At 47.0% G+C, this 19,710-nt stretch overlaps 1 protein-coding gene across 4 annotated transcripts; it reads left to right on the top strand.

The window, feature by feature from the left end:
• The first annotated feature begins 575 nt into the window (after positions 1 to 575).
• LOC129700019 (zinc finger protein 410-like) lies at positions 576 to 19,314 on the top strand. 4 transcript variants are annotated; one of them, XM_055640161.1, is made up of 11 exons: positions 576 to 627; positions 2,410 to 2,509; positions 2,761 to 2,811; positions 4,250 to 4,385; positions 6,051 to 6,230; positions 7,853 to 8,018; positions 8,962 to 9,143; positions 12,553 to 12,642; positions 13,556 to 13,678; positions 17,790 to 17,933; positions 18,473 to 19,314. In XM_055640161.1, exons 2-11 carry the CDS (start codon positions 2,501 to 2,503, stop codon positions 18,622 to 18,624), a joined length of 1,233 nt encoding a protein of 410 aa, XP_055496136.1. In that variant the 5' UTR covers positions 576 to 627; positions 2,410 to 2,500; the 3' UTR covers positions 18,625 to 19,314. The 4 variants fall into 4 exon arrangements, with proteins under 4 accessions (XP_055496136.1, XP_055496135.1, XP_055496137.1 ...); XM_055640160.1 differs by having other exon boundaries at positions 618 to 661; XM_055640162.1 differs by lacking the exon at positions 576 to 627 and adding an exon at positions 1,268 to 1,429.
• The last annotated feature ends 396 nt before the right edge of the window (positions 19,315 to 19,710 follow it).

The following is a 19,710-nucleotide window of genomic DNA, read 5'->3' as shown; positions in this document are numbered from 1 at the left end:
GTACCCATGGCTGTGCAGCCAAATTCAGCTCTAAATCAATCTTACCACTGAAACTCTACTTCTTTCGCGATAGCATTTTTTGTGTATTATTTAGCATCTCCTAGCGGTTCTTCCGAGATTCTCCTAGCGGTTTGAGGTCGTGTCCCGACAGGGAACATCGCCTATCCATGTTCTCCAGAGATGCGAGTGCCCGAAATGTCACCTGAGATGCTGCCTGACCCACTGAGTTACTCCAGCGATTAGTCTTTCTCCAGAGACGCTGCCTGACCCGCTGAAGTTACTCGAGCACTTTGTGTGTGTCTATCTTCGGCATAATTCAGCATCTGCAGTTCACTTCCTACAGTGTTTAAACATTTTGTTTCCAATGTTGGTGTCCAGGGGTCCAAGCGTCTGTGTGTTGTCTGTGGTAAAGCAGCTGCTGCAGTAGCTGAGAGCAAGGCTGGGCTGGGCTGGGCTGGGCAAGTGCATGAGCAAGGAGAGGGGAGAGTAGGGAGGGGAGAGTGAGCCGAGGCGCCGCCTGGGGAGCGCGCGGCCGCGGCGCGGGCACGAGGAGCGCGGGGGCGGGGTGGGGGGCGCGCGCTCGCGCTCGTGACCGAGGACCGGCCGCGGGGACGAGCAGCGGGCGCGGTAGGTCGGGGCCTGGTCGGCTGCGCCGGAGGGAGTTGAGTGGAGGGAGAGGGGGATGGGGAGAGAGAGGGGGAGAGGGGAAGGGGAAAGGGGAGGGGGGAGAAGGGGAGAGAGAAGGGGAGAGAGAAAGGGGAGAGAAAGAGGGGAGAGAGAAAAGGAGGTAGGGAGAGGGAGAGAGAGGCAGAGAGAGACGAGGAGAGAGAGAGAGAGAGGGGGGAGAGAGGGATGGGGTGAGGGGGAAGGGGAGAGAGAGAAAAAAGGGGGCAGAGAGAGAGAAGGGGGGAGAGAGGGATGGAGTGAGAGAGAAGGGGGGGGATAGGGATGGGATGGGGAGAGGGGAAGGGGAGAGAGAAGGGGGGAGAGTGGAAAGAGTGGAGAAAGGGGGGAGGGTGAGGAGGTGGGAAGGGAGCAGGGGTCAGAGCAAGGGAGGGTGAGGGGAAGAAGGTGAGATGGGTGGGGGGTTGGAGCAAGGGAGGGTGAGGGGAAGGGTGGGTGAGTGAGGAGGGAGGGTGGGGGGGGGAAGGGTGGGGGTTGGAGCAAGGGAGTGTGGGTGAGAGGGGGGAGGGAGGTGAGGGTAGGATCAGAGTCGGTGCCCCAGTGCCATGGGAGGGTGAGGGCGTGAGTCATGACTCCTCTAATCCTTGCCTCCAACACAGTGAGGTTCATTGTTGTTACAGGAACCACCGGCACCTCGATGGGAGCTGCTGTGTGATGCTAGGGGCTTCTTTCCCCTTGCCCACCACTCTCTCACCTCTCACCTTTAATGCCAAGTCCGACAATCGGCCTGTGTGGAGCTGATGGGGTTGGTGTGCCACATTGTGTGGGAGGTGTCTCCTGACCACTGAGGTCCCGTCCTAACCTTGAGTTGGGTGGGTGGGTGCCAGGGATCTCCTGTCTTCACCATGGATACATGTCCTACATGGATAGGACAGGTTTAGAGGGACGTGGGCCAAACCCAGGCAAGTGGGGGGACAAGTGTAGATGAGACAAGTTGGTTGGTGTGGGCAAGTTGGGTGGGTTGAGACCAGAGATCCCACGGCAATGTTTTGAAGGTGAACAAAGAGATTCACCAGGATATTACTGGCTTGAGTAATAGGCAGTGGTTGGATAGGCTGTGATTTTTTTTTCTTTAGGAAGTTGAGGCTTAGTCCTTATTGAGGTGTATAAGTTCATGAGGGGCATGGAGAAAATGAATGCTCAGTCTTTTTCCCCCCAGGGTCGAGGAAAACTAGGGCTATGATGAGTCATAGGGAGAGGGTTGAGTAGGCTAGGACTTTATTCCTTAGGGCGCAAGAGGATGAGGAGGTATCTTGTAGAGGTGTATCAAATCATTAGAGGAATAGATCGGGTAAATGCACAGAGTCTCTTGCCCAGAGTAGGGGAATCGAGAGCCAGAGGACATAGGTTTAAAGTGAGTGGGGAAAGATTTAATAGGAACCTGAGGGGTAACTTTTTTACACAAAAGGGTGGTGGATTTATGGAATGAGCTGCTGGAGGAAGTACTTGAGGCAGGTACTATTGCAACTTTTAAGAAACATTTAGAGGTATATGGATAGGTTTGGAGGCCTATGGGCCAAACACAGGTAGGTGGGACTAGTGTAGATGGGACATGTTGGTCGGTGTGGGCGGGTTGGGCTGAAGGGCCTGGGTCCACACCATATGACTGACTAGAGGGCATAGGCTTAACAATAAGAAGTGTATCAGTGTAACGAAAGAGCTGATTTACATTGCATTGCGTACAGTGAGGATTGGAGTTCACCAGTTGATTTTCTTCATTTTCAGTGAGCACAGTCGCGAAATAAATCTTGAACCAAGAGTTTTAAATCAAGAATTTTAAGGAAAGCTAGCTTCTTCAAAGATTACAACTTCTCGTATGATAGAGGTAAGAGCTGCTTTGCGTAAGATTGTTCGAACCCAAAAAAAAGTGAATTTGAGTTGACACCAAAGTTTGCTACATGTTAATTTAATGCTGCGGCATAAATATTTGTAAGAGCAAACTTTCTCTGCTGTGTGTCAGGAGACTGGGTGAGGAACTAATTGGAAAGGCTTTCACAGACACTAATATATCTAAGGTGTCTGCTCTGCACATCTCTGCAATCGATCACTGTAACCTATTTGGGCTTTTCCTTCCAGAAGTCAGAGGCTGAATCTATGTTGTCTGATGAACTAGAACCCAAACCCGAGGTGAGTTGGAACACCTTTTATAATTTGTTAATTCGTGGTTGCATTTGTTGCACCGGAGATGGGTGGAGCAACTTTGTTTACCAGGAGAATGGTTTGTGTCTGGACTATGATGCCAGGTGTGGCGATGGATGCAGATGAGATTTGTGGATAAGCATATAATTATACCTGGAAAGGAGGGATATGGTATGCAGAAGGGATTAGTTTAGGCAGAAGGGATTAGTTTAATTTGGTACCATGTTCAACATAGACATTGTGGCCAAAGGGCCACGTTTCCTCTTGGATTGCTTCATGAAACATCACGAGAATGACACTTGACATGCTTATTCCTAGTATGTGAATACTTGGCCAATAAACTTACTTACCAATTCCCACATTTGAGCCTTTTGTGTAATGGAGACTGGTTAAACAGACTTTGTAAGTCCCCTGGGAGGATGCAAACGATCGTGGCGCTGTTGGAAGATCAAGGGAGTTCTTATGGTGATCTGGAGGACCAGGAGATATAGTGATAGTGTTGGGAATGGTACTGAGATGAGAGACCTGCCATGATCTTGATGAATGGTGGAGCAGGTGCAAAGCCAAGGACCATGTGGCTAATACTGCTCCTGTTTCTTAAGTTCTGATGGGGGGGAAAAGTATTTTGTCCAAATCTGAAAACCTGTTGAATATCACGCCTTAGGAGTAAATGCTGGGTATAAATTGTCGTACACATTGAGGTTCCAGAAAGTGAAATGAATCGAGAGTCAAGAGTGTTTTAATCTCATATGCACTGAAAACAGAACAACAAAATTTGTTGCACACAAAAATGCTGGAGAAACTCAGCGGGCGAGGCAGCATCTATGGAGCGAAGGAATAGGTGACGTTTCGGGTCGAGACTGTGAATCTGTTAGTGATGCAGATTTAAATTATGATATCGTGCAAGACTTCGGCGACTTACTCTCCTTTTCGTCAAATGGCCTTGCAGTCTTTCACTTAAAATTTCATTCAAATACACAGACTGCTGTGGAGCAAATGATCTGCTCAGATGTTTGGGATAATACTTAATCCCATGATCTGTGTTTGAAATACAATTGTACTTTGTCTTAGACTCACAGTCATACAATGTGAAACAAGACCCTTTGGCCTAACTCGCCCATGCCCACCAAGATGCCCTTCTAAGCTCGCCTTTGAGGTTTATCCCTCTCAACCTTTCCTATCCTTGCTTGTCAAACATTACTATGACTAATTTCTTTGCAGAACTATCCTTCCTCCGTACAACTATTACTGTATGTGATCTCTCAGGTTTTGCTACTGTAGAATTTGATGTTAAATAATTCAGCACAAAGGTGCTCTTTGGCCCATCGCAGTTGTCTTAATTTTTAACACTTTACTATGCGAGACTACTACTGAAGTGTGACAATTTGGGCCTTGTAGCTGATGTCCCGATCTGTTCTGTTTACAGTTGCTGGTGCAGTTTGTCCAGAATACATTTATACCCCTGGGAGAAGGTTTTGAAGAATCAGAACAAGGTGCAGTGCAATTCCTATTTCCAACTAAAGCCAGTAAGCGTGTGTTACCCAACCAAACCGTGCCCTCTGGTAAGTAGAATAGCGGTGAGGGTTGGAGAGGCTCTGCAATGTGCTGGGTTGTGTGTCTGTAACACAACGCACAGCACTTCACAGGAATAAGCTGCTCTGTGTTCACATTGTCACTAACCTCAATTAACATTGTCTCGCCACTTAATGTGGACACTGGCTTTGCATGACATAAATATAACAAGGTGACTATTCTGTGCACTTGCACCTTCTCCAACCTCACCTCCTGTATCCAGTGTTCTTGGTGTCGGCTCCTACATATCGGCCAGACCAAACGCAGACTGGGCGACGACGCTCAGTCCGCCGTGGCCACGCGATCTCCCAGTTGCCAAACTCACCTTCTCATTCCCATTCCTGACCTTTCTGTCCTGGGCCTCCTCCACTGCCAACCAGGTAATGGGTTGACCTTTTTAAATTGTGCATTCAATCAGGCACGGAAATCGCTATCAAAACATGGGGGGGGAGGACACAATTTCTTGGCGGTTGCGTGCGCGGACACACACGCGCATGCGCACACCCGCGAGGCTTCGGCTGTGGGCCCTGTGGACGGTAACATCGGGAGCTGACCTGGTTGGTGGCCGACTCCGAACTCCAGCAACAGCAGCTTCGACCGCCCCGAATCGTGGGGCTTGAATCGGCCCGTTCGCGGGGTCTTTCATCGGCCGGCGGGGACTTCAACATCGGGAGCCTCGATCGCCTCGATGCAGCAGTTTGATTTTAAGCCGCGCCGGGCGCTGAAAGGCCCAGCGAACGGGCCTATTCAGCCCTTAGAAAGTGTCTGATAAAGCAGATTATAAAACATGGAGGGGATTGTCCCCCAAAGCATGGAGGGGGCGTGGCTCCCGTCCCCACCAGGATTTCCGCACATGCGTTCAATTCCCACTCTATAGAGAATGAAGTAAGTCTGGACAGATACACCAGTAGTGTAAAGATAGCAGAGTCAGGGGATATGGGGAGAAGGCAGGAACTGGGTACTGGTTGGGGATGATCAGCCATGATCACATTGAATGGTGGTGCTGGCTCGAAGGGCCAATTGGCCTACTCCTGCACCTATTGTCTATTGAGAGAGAGTGTTGCTGTGTAACTGTGCAATCTTTCAAATGAGATGTTAGTCTTCCCACTTGGGTAGATATAAAATATCCCATGGCTCAATATTGAAGAAGCTGAGAGTTACTCTGCGGCTTGCCTAATATATATACGTTTCAAAAAACGTCTTCATAAAATTTTATTGTGCGCGTGGGAGCTTGCGTTGTGCAAACTTGCCGTATCTCCTGTCTTGCAACCCACTAGGGTGGCACAGTGGCGCAGCGGTAGAGTTGCTGCCTTGCAGCGCCAGAGACGCGGATTCGACCCTGACTACGGGTACTGTCTGTACGGAGTTTGCACGTTCTCCCTATGACCACGTGGGCTTCTCCGGCAGCTCCGGTTTCCTCCCACATTACAAAGACGCGCAGGTCTGTAGGCTAATTGGCTTTGATAAAATTGTAAATCGTCCCTAGTGTGTGGGGTGATCGCTGGTCGTCACTGACTTGGGTGAGCCGAAGGGCTGGTTTCTCGAAAGTCTTAAAATTTGCCTTAAAATGGAGTTCATTATCTTTCAAATGGTTTGGGATATCTGAAAAGGATGTGGCAGGCGCTATGTCAACAAGGTTCTTTCTTGTGTTTCAGAGGACCCCTCGGCTTCTGCTCTCTCTGTGCCGACACAGGTTGAGGTGCCAGACGCCAGCAAGAGGCCAGCCTCTGGAGAGAACGCAGATGGAAGCGCGCCGTGGTACCTCCGCGTTCAGGAGCTGGCGCACGACAGCCTCGTAGCAGCGACCAGGGCACAGCTGGCCAAGGATTCAAAAGGTGCCAGTGGTGCTGATGATTTATGGGCCGTAGGGCCCCCATTCCTGTGCTGTATGAGTTATTGCACCCCAACCACATTCTATCCGACCCATTTATTCACCCAGAATTAAACCTTGCAATGAGCAATGTGGAATTTCTACAACCTTGCTGTTCTCAGTACACAAGATTTGCACTGCTTCCATTGCAGCTGTTCCAGTTAGTTGCTCTCTAATGTGAAAACATGAAATGCCAGGAAACCTTAGCGAATAGTGAAGGCCCTGGATAGAGTGAACATGGAGAGGATATTTCCACTAGTGGGAGAGTTTAGGACTAGAGGTCACAGCCTCAGAATAAAAGAGGATGTACCTTTAGAAAGGAGATGAGAAGGAATTTCTTTAGTCAGAGGGTGGTGAATCTGTGGAATTCATTGCAACAGACGGCTGTGGAGACCAAGTCAATGGATATTTTTAAGGTGGAGATTGATTGATTATTGATTAGTACGGGTGTCAGGGGTTATGGGGAGAAGGCAGGAGAATGGGGTTAAGAGGGAAAGATAGATCAGCCATGATTGAATGGCGGAGTGGAATTGATGGGCAGAATGGCCCTATTCTTCTCCTAGAACTTACGAAAACATCAGGCAGGCAGCATCTGCAGAGACCAATTAGTGTTTCTGATTGAGGACGTTTCCATTTTATTCCTCACATCATTCCCTGTCACCAGTTGCTTCCTCCTGCCACTTAGATTCCACCCTCCTGCGTCCGTCTCCTTCATTATGCCAATGCCACACCATGCCCAACCTTGCCCATTGTTCTCAGTGACCTGAATATTCTATTGGCAGCGAGCGAGTGCATTTGGATTTCCCGTCCACTTCTGTTCAAATTTAAAGGAGAGATTCAAATTCCTAAAAAAAAGCCACAGTGCTGGAGTAACTCAGCGGGTCAGAACCCTACAGGTGGGTCCTGACCCAAAACATCATCGATCCATGTTCTCCAGAGCTGCTACACGACCTACTAAGTTTTTTCTTTGTAAACCAGCATCTGCAGTTCCTTGCTTCTACAGAATCAAATTCCTATCCTGCTGTTTGGTGCTTAGAGAGACCCCAAAGCCTTAGTACTGAGAAGGAAGTACAGACCTTGGTTGTATTTGGGACAGCCTTCAACCTTAACATGGCGCAGAGGTAGAGTTGCTGCCTTACAGCGACAGAGACCCAGGTTCGATCCTGACTATGGGTGCTATCTTTACACAGTTTATACGTTCTCCCTGTGACCACATGAGTTTTCTCTGGGTGCTCCGGTTTCCTCCCACACTCTAAAGATGTACAGGTTTGTAAGTTAATTGGCTTTGGTAAAATTGTCCCTAGTGTGTAGGATAGTGCTAGAGTATGGGGTAATTGCTGGTTAGTACGGGGTGATTGCTGGTTTGCACGGACTCGGTGGGCTGAAGGTCCTGTTTCCGCGCTGTGCCTCAACAATTTTAACCTAGCCTGAACAGTCTTGTAATATTTATTTTAGTTTAGAGATAAGAACATGTTCCTGTTATGGTTCTCATGGCCGGAGGAAGCTTCCCTTCCCTTTACCCTCCCCCTCCAGGCCGCTCACAGATATCTGAGGCCATTGTTGCAATGTGCAATGCTCCTTCCCCAGGAGATGCTGATGAAACCTGCAGTGCGTCCAGCTGTACGGAAGGCGGCTCACCCGAGGTGCCGCGCAACAATCCTCAGGGCGAGAAAACTCTCAAGTGCTCGTACGAAGGCTGCAGCAGGACCTTCCTCTGGCACGCTCATCTCAAATACCACCTGAAGACGCACAAGTGAGTTTGCATGTGTTTTTTCGATCAAGACTGGACAAAATTCACTGATTTGCATGGAATCTTTTTCTTTTTTTGTAGCACGTGGTGTCTTTTCTCAGGAGCTCAGTGGAAGACCTAAACCTTTTCTATGTACACGTCTGGGGAACCCTGTGGGTGCTTCCCCCGGTTTGAGCTGCATCGTACTTTAAGTTTGGTTTAGAGATACACCACGAAAACAGCGTGGCTCTTCAGCCCACCGAGTCCGCGCGGACCAGCGATGCCCGTACACTAACACTAACCTTCATACTAGGGACAATTTACAATCTTTCAAGTTTACATTTAGTGTCACTGTACCAATCGGTACAGTGAAGTTTGGGGTCACCATACAGCCATATGAATAAAAAGAACGCAACACACGATAGAATTTAACATGAACATGAACATCCCCACACAGTGGAATCAACGTTTCCCACTGTGAGGGAAGGCAGTCGCGTTCAGTCATCTCCCTTCCTCTTTGTTCACCCGTGGTCGGGGCCTCGAGCACTCCGCAGTCGCCGCCACGGCGGCCCGATGATCAGGCCCTCTCGCCGTTATGATCGAAACTGCGTAGGTCGGAACGGAAGAACATTCTCAGCGGCTTGGAGTTCCGAATCGGCCACTTTACTGAAGTGGAGGAAGCTGGAGCACCTGGGGAAAACCTACGTGGTCACGGGGGAGAACGTACAAACTCCGTAAAGGCAGCACCCATAGTCAGGATCTAACCCGGGTCTCTGGCGCTGTGACGCAGCAACTCTACCGTTGTGCCACCGTGTGCCACCTCAATCTTTTCCCATTCTCATTGTTAGAGGTTAAACCCCCAATTGGAACATCTTAATGTTGAGCTTTGGACTGGACAAAGTCATTGCCCATTCCTGGCTGTGCAGGATTATTTTCCTTCATTGCACGAACTCCCGTCTCTCTGCAGGAATGACCGTTCGTTCAGCTGTCCGAAGGAGGGGTGTGGGAAGAGTTTCTACGTACTCCAGAGATTAAAAGTACACATGAGGACTCATAACGGAGAGAAACCCTACACCTGCGCTGAGGGTGACTGTGGGAAGAAGTTTACAACAGCCGGCAACTTGAAGAACCACATGCGAATTCACACAGGTACCAGCCGCAGTCAGTACGCTCTTTACTTTATAAGGTTGTGGAAACAGAACCCTTCGGCCCAAGTTGCACATGCTGACCAAGATGGCCCATCTCTACTAGTCCTGCTTGCCCGCTTTTGGGTCATATCCCTCTCCTATCCACATGGGTCGGGTACTTTTTGGCGCCTCCGTTTTGGAGGGTTAGGGTTCGTGTTGGGTCGGGTACTTTTCGGCGCATTTAGGGTTAGGTCGGGTACCTTCCCTATGGCACATTAGCACAGTCTTATGTCAGTGCTAATGCTAAATACATACAACAAAATAAATTCCAGAGCATGCTGTAGTGTGAATAGAAAACATATTAAATGAAATGCAGGTCAGTAAATTTTGATGAACTTTCTAAAACGTTAAAAACCCCCGTTAAATCGGCCATCCTTCACGAAACGGCGGCGCCGAATGGTACCATTCCGATCCACGTACCTGTCCAAATATCTTTTGACTTTTACCTTTAAGTTATTAGAGTATCAATCTGTATTGGGGTAAATATTCAACAAATAACATACCTGATACAATATGCAGAATATTGACAGTGCTGCCTTCTTCTTCCACTGTTTGAAGAAAGTGTTTTATTCGTTTTGGGGTTGGTTGGGGGGTAGGGGGGGGGGGGGGAGTCGAGTTATTTGCTGAAGTAATGTTATTGATAAAGGGAAACCAGTAAATTTCCAGAAGGAATGTGATGAGGTGTCGCATAAGTTGCTTTGGGAAAATAAAGCGTGCAGTATCAGAGGTAACATTGGTGTGGGTAGAAGCTGAGCCAGCGAATAATAAACGGAGTAAACGCAATAGGTCTTTTTTCTGGTTGGCAAAATGCAGAAGCTGCAGGTTGATTTGGATTAGTTGAGGAAGTGGGCAGATGCTAGGCAGATGTTTAATGTGGATAAATCTGAGCTTGTCCACCTTTTGGCAATGATATGGAGGCAGATTGTGATCTGAGTGGTATAAAGGGAGGTCGACTACTTGCTGAAGGTAAGTCTGCAGGTATAGCAGACGATTAACATGCTGAATAGTATGTTGGCCTTCATAGCGAGAGGATTCGAGACAAGGAACTGGACTTGAATCTTGAATCTTGCTGCATTTGTACAGTGTCATGCAGTCATATAGAGTCATAAAGTATTGAAACAGACCCTTTGGCCCAACTTGCCCGCGCCGACCAACATGCCCCGTCTACATCTGCCTGCATTTGGCCCATATCCCTCTAAACCTTGTTCACTGCCAAGTTTTTATTTTTCACTATTGGCCATGACCTGAGTATACTCGGGGGTGGCACTGAACAGGTTAAACCTCTTCTACCCATGTACCTAAATGTCTCTTAAACATTGTGATAGGACCTAGCACAACTACCTTCTCCGGCAGCTCATTCCATGCACTCACCACTCTCTGTTTAGAAAAAGTGACCCCTCGGGTTCCAATTCGAACACACACCCCCTCCCCCCTCCGCTAGAGGGGAGCTATGTCGTCCTCTGGTCCTCAATCCCCTACTGGGCAAGAAACTCTATGCATTTACCCAATCTATTCCTCTCACGTTTTCAAACACCTTGCTCATTGTATACCATTTTGTTCTCTTTATGTGAGGATGCGTGTGCTTGCTGTGGTTGAAGTTGAATGAGGATTCACCGGACTGTTTCTGGAATGGCAGGACTGATGTGTGAAGAGGGATTAGACAATTTTGGTTTGTATTCATCGGAAAATTTCATTAGAACGAGGGGATCTCGTTGAAATCGCCAAAATTGTAACCGAAGCAGACAGACTAGACGTAGAATGGCTGTTCCCAATGGTGGGGTAGCGAAGAACTAGAGAAAAGGCATTATATTAGTGCGTTTGTCATTATCCTCATGGTAATATCATTTTATGCTAACCTAATTTCCAGCTGAATTAATTTTCTTAAATTGTCATGGTGAGACTTGGATTTAATTTAGTTTAGAGATACAGTCCACTAGGTCCTCGACGACAAATGGTCCCTATATACTAGCACTATCTTATGGATTAGGGACATAGAAACATAGAACATAGAGATTAGGTGCAGGAGTAGGCCATTCGGCCCTTCGAGCCTGCACCGCCATTCAATATGATCATGGCTGATCATCCAACTCAGTATCCCGTACCTGCCTTCTCTCCATACCCTCTGATCCCCTTAGCCACAAGGGCCACATCTAACTCCCTCTTAAATATAGCCAATGAACTGGCCTCGGCTACCCTCTGTGGCAGAGAGTTCCAGAGATTCACCACTCTCTGTGTGAAAAAAGTTTTTCTCATCGCGGTTTTAAAGGATTTCCCCCTTATCCTTAAGCTGTGACCCCTTGTCCTGGACTTCCCCAACATCGGGAGCAATCTTCCTGCATCTAGCCTGTCCAACCCCTTAAGAATTTTGTAAGTTTCTATAAGATCCCCTCTCAATCTCCTAAATTCTAGAGAGTATAAACCAAGTCTATCCAGTCTTTCTTCATAAGACAGTCCTGACATCCCAGGAATCAGTCTGGTGAACCTTCTCTGCACTCCCTCTATGGCAATAATGTCCTTCCTCAGATTTGGAGACCAAAACTGTACGCAATACTCCAGGTGGTGGTCTCACCAAGACCCTGTACAACTGCAGTAGAACCTCCCTGCTCCTATACTCAAATCCTTTTGCTATGAAAGCCAACATACCATTCGCTTTCTTTACTGCCTGCTGCACCTGCATGCCTACCTTCAATGACTGGTGTACCATGACACCCAGGTCTCGCTGCATCTCCCCTTTTCCTAGTCGGCCACCATTTAGATAATAGTCTGCTTTCCTGTTTTTGCCACCAAAATGGATAACCTCACATTTATCCACATTATACTGTGGATAATTTACTGGGGACTATTTACTATCTTTACCAATTAACCTACAAACCTGTACGTCTTTGTGGAGTGTGGGAGGAAACCTGAGCATCCAGGGAAAACCCACACAGGTCACAGGGATAACGTACAAACTCCGTACAGACAGCCCTCTCAGTCAGGATCGAACCCGGATCTCTGGCGCTGTAAAGCAGTAACTCTATCGCTGCGCCTTTTTCCTGTCACTTTCTTAAATTGCCATACTGAGACTTGGACCTTTTGACCATTAGCCAAAACCAACTCTCGAGCAAGCTCCTGCAGCGAGACTGACTATGAGGATCCCTCCAGTTGGTAAGCAAATGACTACTATGTTATCACTATGGAGAGTGTTTCTGAAAAAATTGTAGGATCACTGCAAACTTAAGGAACTATGGAAAAGATGAAGCAGTCGCTTGTGTGGCTTCTTAAATCTAAGATGGAATAATAGATTTTACTCTTCCTCCAACACCTGTGCAGACTTGTGACAGATTTTTTTAACCTACATTAATTTGATGACATATTTTCCTTCTTGCCAGGGGAGAAACCGTTTGTCTGTGAAGCAAGTAGCTGCGGGCGATGTTTTACGGAGTACTCCAGTCTACGCAAACACATGATCGTGCACTCGGGTATGGACCTTGCTGTAGTTGTGGCAGGTTGGAAGGGGAAGAGAAACCCATTGTATCCACGGTGGCATTTATGAAGGATACTGTCAGGAAAAGGCATTTATTGCTGGATCATTTCTAACTCTTGGAGGCCACTTAATCTGAAGTTGTCAGGCAGCTACAGTTCCTCCTGTACAAACTCCCAATCAGGTTAACGACACAAAGTGCTGGATTAACTCAGCACCTCAAGAGAAAATGGCTAGGTGACGTTTCGGGGTCGGGACCCTTCTGCAAACTTTGAAGTCAGGGTCTGAGGAGGGGTCCTGACCTGAAACGTCACCCATCCATGTTCAGAGACGCTGCCAAGTTACTTCAGTACTTTGTGTCTTTTTTTGTGAACCAGCATCTGCGGTCCTTGGTTTCACCCACTCGGGTCACCCTGCCACAAACTGATTCCATCCCCTCTCAGCCAAGGACCACTGTCTCAGACTGAAGCAGAAAGAAGGCTTCCTACTCGCTTCCACTCCATAAATACACTGGTCACGATCAACCCCCTCAGTCTGCCTGATGCTGGAATATTCCCTCCTGCCTTTGGTGCCTTCAGGCTCAACTAGACTTGAAATACTAAACACTGTGTTTGGGTAGTCTCCCCTTAAACTGTTCACTGCCAAATAAAATGTCACTGTTTGCCATGATGCGAATATACTCGGGGGGTGGCACTGAACAGGTTGAGTGCATCTAGAGCATTCGCCTCGACTCCACCTGAACTATTTATGAGCCTATATTCTCACCAATCTCTGAACAGATGTGATATGGTGCTTCACTCACTGCAGAACAGACTGTCAGCAATCGTCAACACAAATCAAAACGCACTGAAAGATCGCAAAGGAGCCGTTGAAACCCCTTTTTAATTATTTCTTGTTTATTTGGATTAAAGGTGAGAAGCCTTACCAGTGTAGCATCTGCTGGACGACGTTCTCCCAGAGTGGCAGCAGAAATGTCCACATGCGGAAATACCACAATGTCCCCACGCCCTTCAGTGAACAAGATGAGGCCGCAGGTGTGTGACGCGAGGGAGCGGGTGGAGGGTTACACGGGAGGGGGAAATGTTTCCACATAGCAGACCAACTATCTCTGATCATCTAGCCTTGGAATATTAGGTGAAAATGAAGCGGCTGGGCTTGTACACTCTGGAGTTTAGAAGGATGAGAGGCGATCTTATTGAAACACATATGATAATTAAGCGTTTGGACAAGCTAGAGGCAGGAAACATGTTCCCGATGTTGGGGAAATCCAGAACCAGGGGCCACAGTTTAAGAATAAGGGGTAGGTCATTTAGAACAGAGATGAGGAAATACTTTTTCACCCAGAGTGTGTGAATCTGGAATTCTCTGCCTCAGAAGGCAATGGAGGCCAGTTCTCTAGATGCTTTTTAGAGAGAGTTAGATAGAGCTCTTAAAGATAGCGGAGTCAAGGGATATGGGGAGAAGGCAGGAATGGGGTACTGATTGTGGATGATCAGCCATGATCATATTGAATGGCGCTGCTGGCTTGAAGGGCCGAATGGACTACTGCTATTCCACCTATTGTCTATTGAAATAGAATTTCTCTTCCCTGGGAGTGTGTTTTATACATCAATTTTAACAATTCTTGAGTCCTCCATTGCTCGTTTTTCCTTAATTTCATCTTAATTGGGAACCAAGCAATTTTTGGTCCTACAATTATCGATCAATTCATCTTAAATCACACTGTTGTGGGAATTAAGCTTCCTGAACGTAAACTAATTTCTTTCTTTCACTTACCACATGAGAGCTAATAGAGATGAGAGGGGATCCCATTGGTCTAGGAAGCAGGAGGACTCTCTATGGAGTTGGCTGATAATAATATTATGAAGGGTTTTACGATGGTACCAGTGTGTTTACCTGTGACAACGTTTACCTTATTGCCACAGGTAATCGCATTTGAACCATTCCTTCTCTGTTTCTGTTTCATTCCCAAATTCCCAGGGAATGTAAAGCTTCAAAGGATCGGGGAATTTCCCTGTCCAGTGGCTGAATGGCCATTGTTTATTTCCAGTGTCAGGAGGTATCGCAGCCAGTCTCAACTCTCTGCTCCATTTATCAACAAGTTCAAATTCCCTCCATGTTAGCTGGGGCCAATATTATCACGTGTTGGAAGGAACTGCAGGTGTTAGTTTAAACCAAAGACCGTCTTAAAAATCCGGGTCAGACAGCATCTCTGGAGTAAAGGAATAGGTGACGTTTCAGGTTGAGACCCTTCATCAGACCAGAAACGTCACCTAATTCCGTTTCTCCAGAGATGCACTCTGACCCGCTGAGTTACTCCGGCATTTTGTATCTATCGCCAGTATCATCACCCCATCTTTAGCTTTGATTCAGATGTACTAATGACACGTATCTCAATGAAATTTGTACAAGTTGGGGCTGTGGCGAAGGAGATGAATGGGTGGGATGTTTGGTGGGATGCCATTCAAGTGGGCTGCTTTGAGTTGGATGTTGGTGAACTGCTCGTGTTCCTGCTGCGAGTGTCGTAGATGGTGGAACGGACTTGGTGCCAGGGTGAGCATTACTTACTGAAGAGTGTCCACTTCCTGAAACAAGTCCTCCGGCCCGCTTTCTCTCTGCTGGCTGTTAAGGACGTTGATCCTAATTCCAGTTTTGTGATCCCCACTCATAGCCGTCTTTGCCATGGGATTCCAAATGCTCATCAAAACACTTAAATGTTGTGAAAGTCTTTTCATCCGCCACTCCATCAGACATTGCGTTCAGAGTGGGAACAAAATGTTAATCAAATACCCTTTTAAATCTCCTGCCCCTTCTTGTTCAGTCTCATTATAGGTACCTCTGCACAGACGGTTTCTTACTCTTAGCATAACTTTATATACAGATTCTCCCCAGGTTCCTTTCCTGAAACTGCTCATAACTCAAACATTTGAGGAAAACAAACCCAACCTGTCCTTATAACTGAAACATTCTGTCCCAGGCAGCACCCTGGCAAATCTCCTCTGGCACCCTTTCCAGCACTATCATATCTTCTCTATAACGTGGTGAGCTGAACTGTATGCAGTACTCCAGTTATGATATAACTCTTGTTTTATATATTTATACTGTGACTTCTCCGCTCTCTGTTCTGGCAAATTAATCCAAGTATCCTAGGCCTCCTTATCTAGCTGTACTGCCTACAGGGGTTCTTGAATGTGTTCACCAGTGTCCTATTCCTCAGTACCTTCAAGGATTTGCCATTCATTACCTTTATTCGTCCTCCCAGAAAAAATAATCTCACACTAAGCATTAAATTCCAACGGCCACTTCTTTGCTTGTCTTCTATATCGTTCTCTAGCCCTCTACACTACCTGCAATGCCACCAATCTTGCCATCTGTGAGTTTACTAATCATCTGCAATCATATCCAAATTATTGATGCAAATAAGAGACAGCATAGGACGACCCAGCACAACTTAACTAAACAATCCCAGAAGTTTTCATTGGCTATTCAAAAAACACAATCCTCGACCATTCACCTCTGTCTCCTCCCATCAAGACAATTGTTGATATCATGTGCCAAATTGTTCCAATTCCCTTGGGCTCTTATCTTTTGGCCTAGTCTCATATGTGGGATCGTGCCAAAGGCAGTACTGAATCAATGTAGACTTTGTCAATCGCAGTTAGTCTCCTGCTCAAATATCAATTCCATTAATTGGACAGAGTCCTCCTTCAACATCATACATGCTGACTGATGCGCATATACTGAGCAATCAAATGAAGATTAATCCTACTCCAGATTACCCTCCCCCAATCATTTAACCATCCCATCTGGTGAATCTGTGGAATTATTTGCAACAGAAGGCTGCAGAGGCCAAGTCGGTGGATATTTTTAAGGCAGAGATAGATAGATTTTTAATTAGTACAGGTGTCAAGGGTTATGGGGAGAAGGCAGGAGAATGGGGTTAGGAGGAAGATGGATCAGCCATGATTGAATGGCGGAGTAGACTTGATGGGCTGAATGGCCTAATTCTACTCCTATCACTTATGAAGTTGTTAAAATTGCCTGTGTGCAATTACTGGTCTTATCGCTGCCACCCTTCTTGGGGGGGGGGGGGGGGGGGCACCAAGTTAATTTTCCTCCAATCATCTGGCATCTCTTGTGGCGTAATGATCTGAAAATTATTGGCCCAGTAATCTCTTTGCAAGTGATTTCCCCTTTTTGATTTATGAAACTTTGAGGCAGATCCCTCTACTGATTGCAGTAATTATTTGGCAGGTAACCATATAATCATATAACAATTACAGCACGGAAACAGGCCATCTCTGCCCTACAAGTCCGTGCCGAACAACTTTTTTTCCCTTAGTCCCACCTGCCTGCACTCATACCATAACCCTCCATTCCCTTCTCATCCATATGCCTATCCAATTTATTTTTAAATGATACCAATGAACCTGCCGACACCACTTCCACTGGAAGCTCATTCCACACCGCTAGGTAGTGATGTTGAAAAACATTTCTAGACTTCCTGCAGGAGGACATGTACTGCCACTCAGGCACAGGTTTTCCCTGCATGATCCGGGTTTTTCCCAGTCCTGCTCTTTTTGTTTACACATCAATTGAATCTGTAGCAGAATTTTGTCCAATTGCTAAAGTATTGAAAGTCACTGAGATACCTAGTTAGTGCAACAAATGACCAGTAAGCCACATTGACTGAATAGAGGGTCGACACAAAATGCTGGAAATCCGAAATGTCGCCCATTACCTTTTCTCCAGAGATGCTGCCTCACCAGCTGAGTTACTCCAGCAAAAGCATCTGCAGTTCTTTCTTACACTGAGACTGAAAAGTTTGCCAGGGTCTGGATTGCAAAACCCTGACAAAGGTATAGGCGTGGTGCATCTTTGAGAAGATGAGAGTCATTGTTTTTAGACCCCGCTACTGGGGGGGGGGGGGGGGGGGGGCGAATAAATTCCCAGGGCCGAGAAGGACAAAGGCACGAGGTGTTTGATAACATTAACTGTTGGTGCCTCTCCCAAGTCATACACCACCCTGAGCTCTCTGCATTGCTATTGATTCAGTGCCAGCAATACCTCCTGAGACAATGAAGTTTAAATCAATATTCTTTGTGCACCTTAACCTTACAATTTTCATCTTTGTACCTTCTAAAGCCACTGCCCTGCCTGATGATAGTGTGGAAGGCCTGTCAGAGGTACTCGCAGAACGTTCAGTAACGGCGGCTTCTGTGCAGTCATTGTCTACCCTGGAAGCCCAGCCTTTGGTGATGCCACACAATATACTTGGTGCAGAAGAGGGTAGGTGTAAATGTTGTGCATGCAAGTTGTTCTTTTTGTTGCTGGTTTCGCATCCTCTTTCAGGGTTGTCCTCGGGCTCCCCTGAATTTGTAGGTTTAGTTCAGTTTAGAGATACAGCGCGGAAACAGGCCCTTCGGCCCACCGAGTCCGCGCTGACCAGCGATACCCGCACATTAACACTACCCAACACACGCACTAGGGACAATTTACACACACACACACACACACACCAAGCCAATTAACCTACATACCTGTACGCCTTTGGAGTGTGGGAGGAAACCGAAGATCTCGGAGAAAACCCACGCAGGTAACGGGAAGAACGTACAAACTCCGTACAGACTGTACCCGTAGTCGGGACCAAACCCGGGTCTCCAGAGCAGCAAGCGTTGTAAGGCAGCAACTCTACCGCTGCGCCGCTGTTGAGGTTTTGCTTTATGCCTATCCTTATGGGAAAGAGTTTGCTTGAAGCTGCATTTGTAATCTAACCCTTTTGAGAGGTAATGAATATATTCAAATATTTTCTCTCTTCTTTCTGTTAGATGTGTTACCCGAGAGTTCACTGTTAGCTTCTGGCACCACAACAACAGCATCTGTGGTGGTTCTGCCCCAGCCTCACCATCTTGTCACCATTGCTTCTGCGGGACATTCTTATGAGGAAGTAGTCACCATGTTACTAAGTGAATGGCTGTAAATCCTTTTGTTGGACCATGTGCCCTGCATTGTGATTGAAGGACAACACAGAATGGAGATCAACATTGCTGCTGCTGTGATTGCGTCTCCCACCACTTTATTAACACGTCTGCTCTGTAGTTACGCAAGAAATCAACATCCAAAAGCAATGATGCTGGGTACATTTCTCATTCTAGCCCTTCATTGCACATTTAACCATGTATGCAAGATCCCAATGATATCCTGCATGGGGGAAGTTAATCAAAGTTTGACTACTTCATGGAACAGCATAGAGAAGTAGACTAGTATTTATTTGCAAACAACCATTTAACTTGCAACCCTGCAGTGAATGTCGTCAAGTACTGGCATTGTGAAAGGCCTAACAGATCTTGCAGATCAGTAGATGTGGATGATGGGAGAATTCTCCATGTATTCTAGCCTCCATTAACTGCCCTGTGTTGCCTCCCAAGTCTTATTCCGCTGGGTGGTTTCATTCCCCTGGCAAGGCGACACTGCTGATTATCAGAATCGCCTGTGGACTTTAGCTTTTGAATAAATCAGCGGGTTCAGTGACTGATTTCGCCGAAGCGTTTGTGTTTAGATTACTAAAAAGTCTTCCAAATATCTCTTCATGCGCCCTTCTCGAATCGGGTGTGAATGCTGCGTGAATTTTGTTATACTTCACATTAAATAAAATATGTTTCTAACATCATCCTGTGAATTGCGTTCACAACTTCTGGAGAGACTGATCTCCAGAGTTGCACAAGAGTGAAAGTGCAGCAAACAGTCCTAACCTTTCACACCACAGATTACCACTTGTAACAGTATGAGAATCAGCCTTATTCTGTATAGTTGAGACATATAATTAAATAGGAGGGAAAAAAAAGCATTGGGAGGAATAAGCGAGTTCGGTATTCCGAAAAATGCAAGGAATCATGGGACTTGTCAAAGGTCACTCGCGGTAAACACTCTCGGCAACCGTGCCGCTGCATGCACAGACCTGCGCCGCATCCGCAGCCAGGATCGAACCTGGATCCCCGGAGCCACAAGCGCTGCTGAATTGCCACTGGACCCCCCGAGGACACACACAAAACGCTGCAGCAACTCA

The sequence above is a fragment of the Leucoraja erinacea genome, chromosome 9 (assembly GCF_028641065.1).
Source record: "Leucoraja erinacea ecotype New England chromosome 9, Leri_hhj_1, whole genome shotgun sequence".
Lineage (NCBI taxonomy): Eukaryota > Metazoa > Chordata > Chondrichthyes > Rajiformes > Rajidae > Leucoraja > Leucoraja erinaceus.
This window is presented reverse-complemented; position numbering and strand designations above follow the sequence as displayed.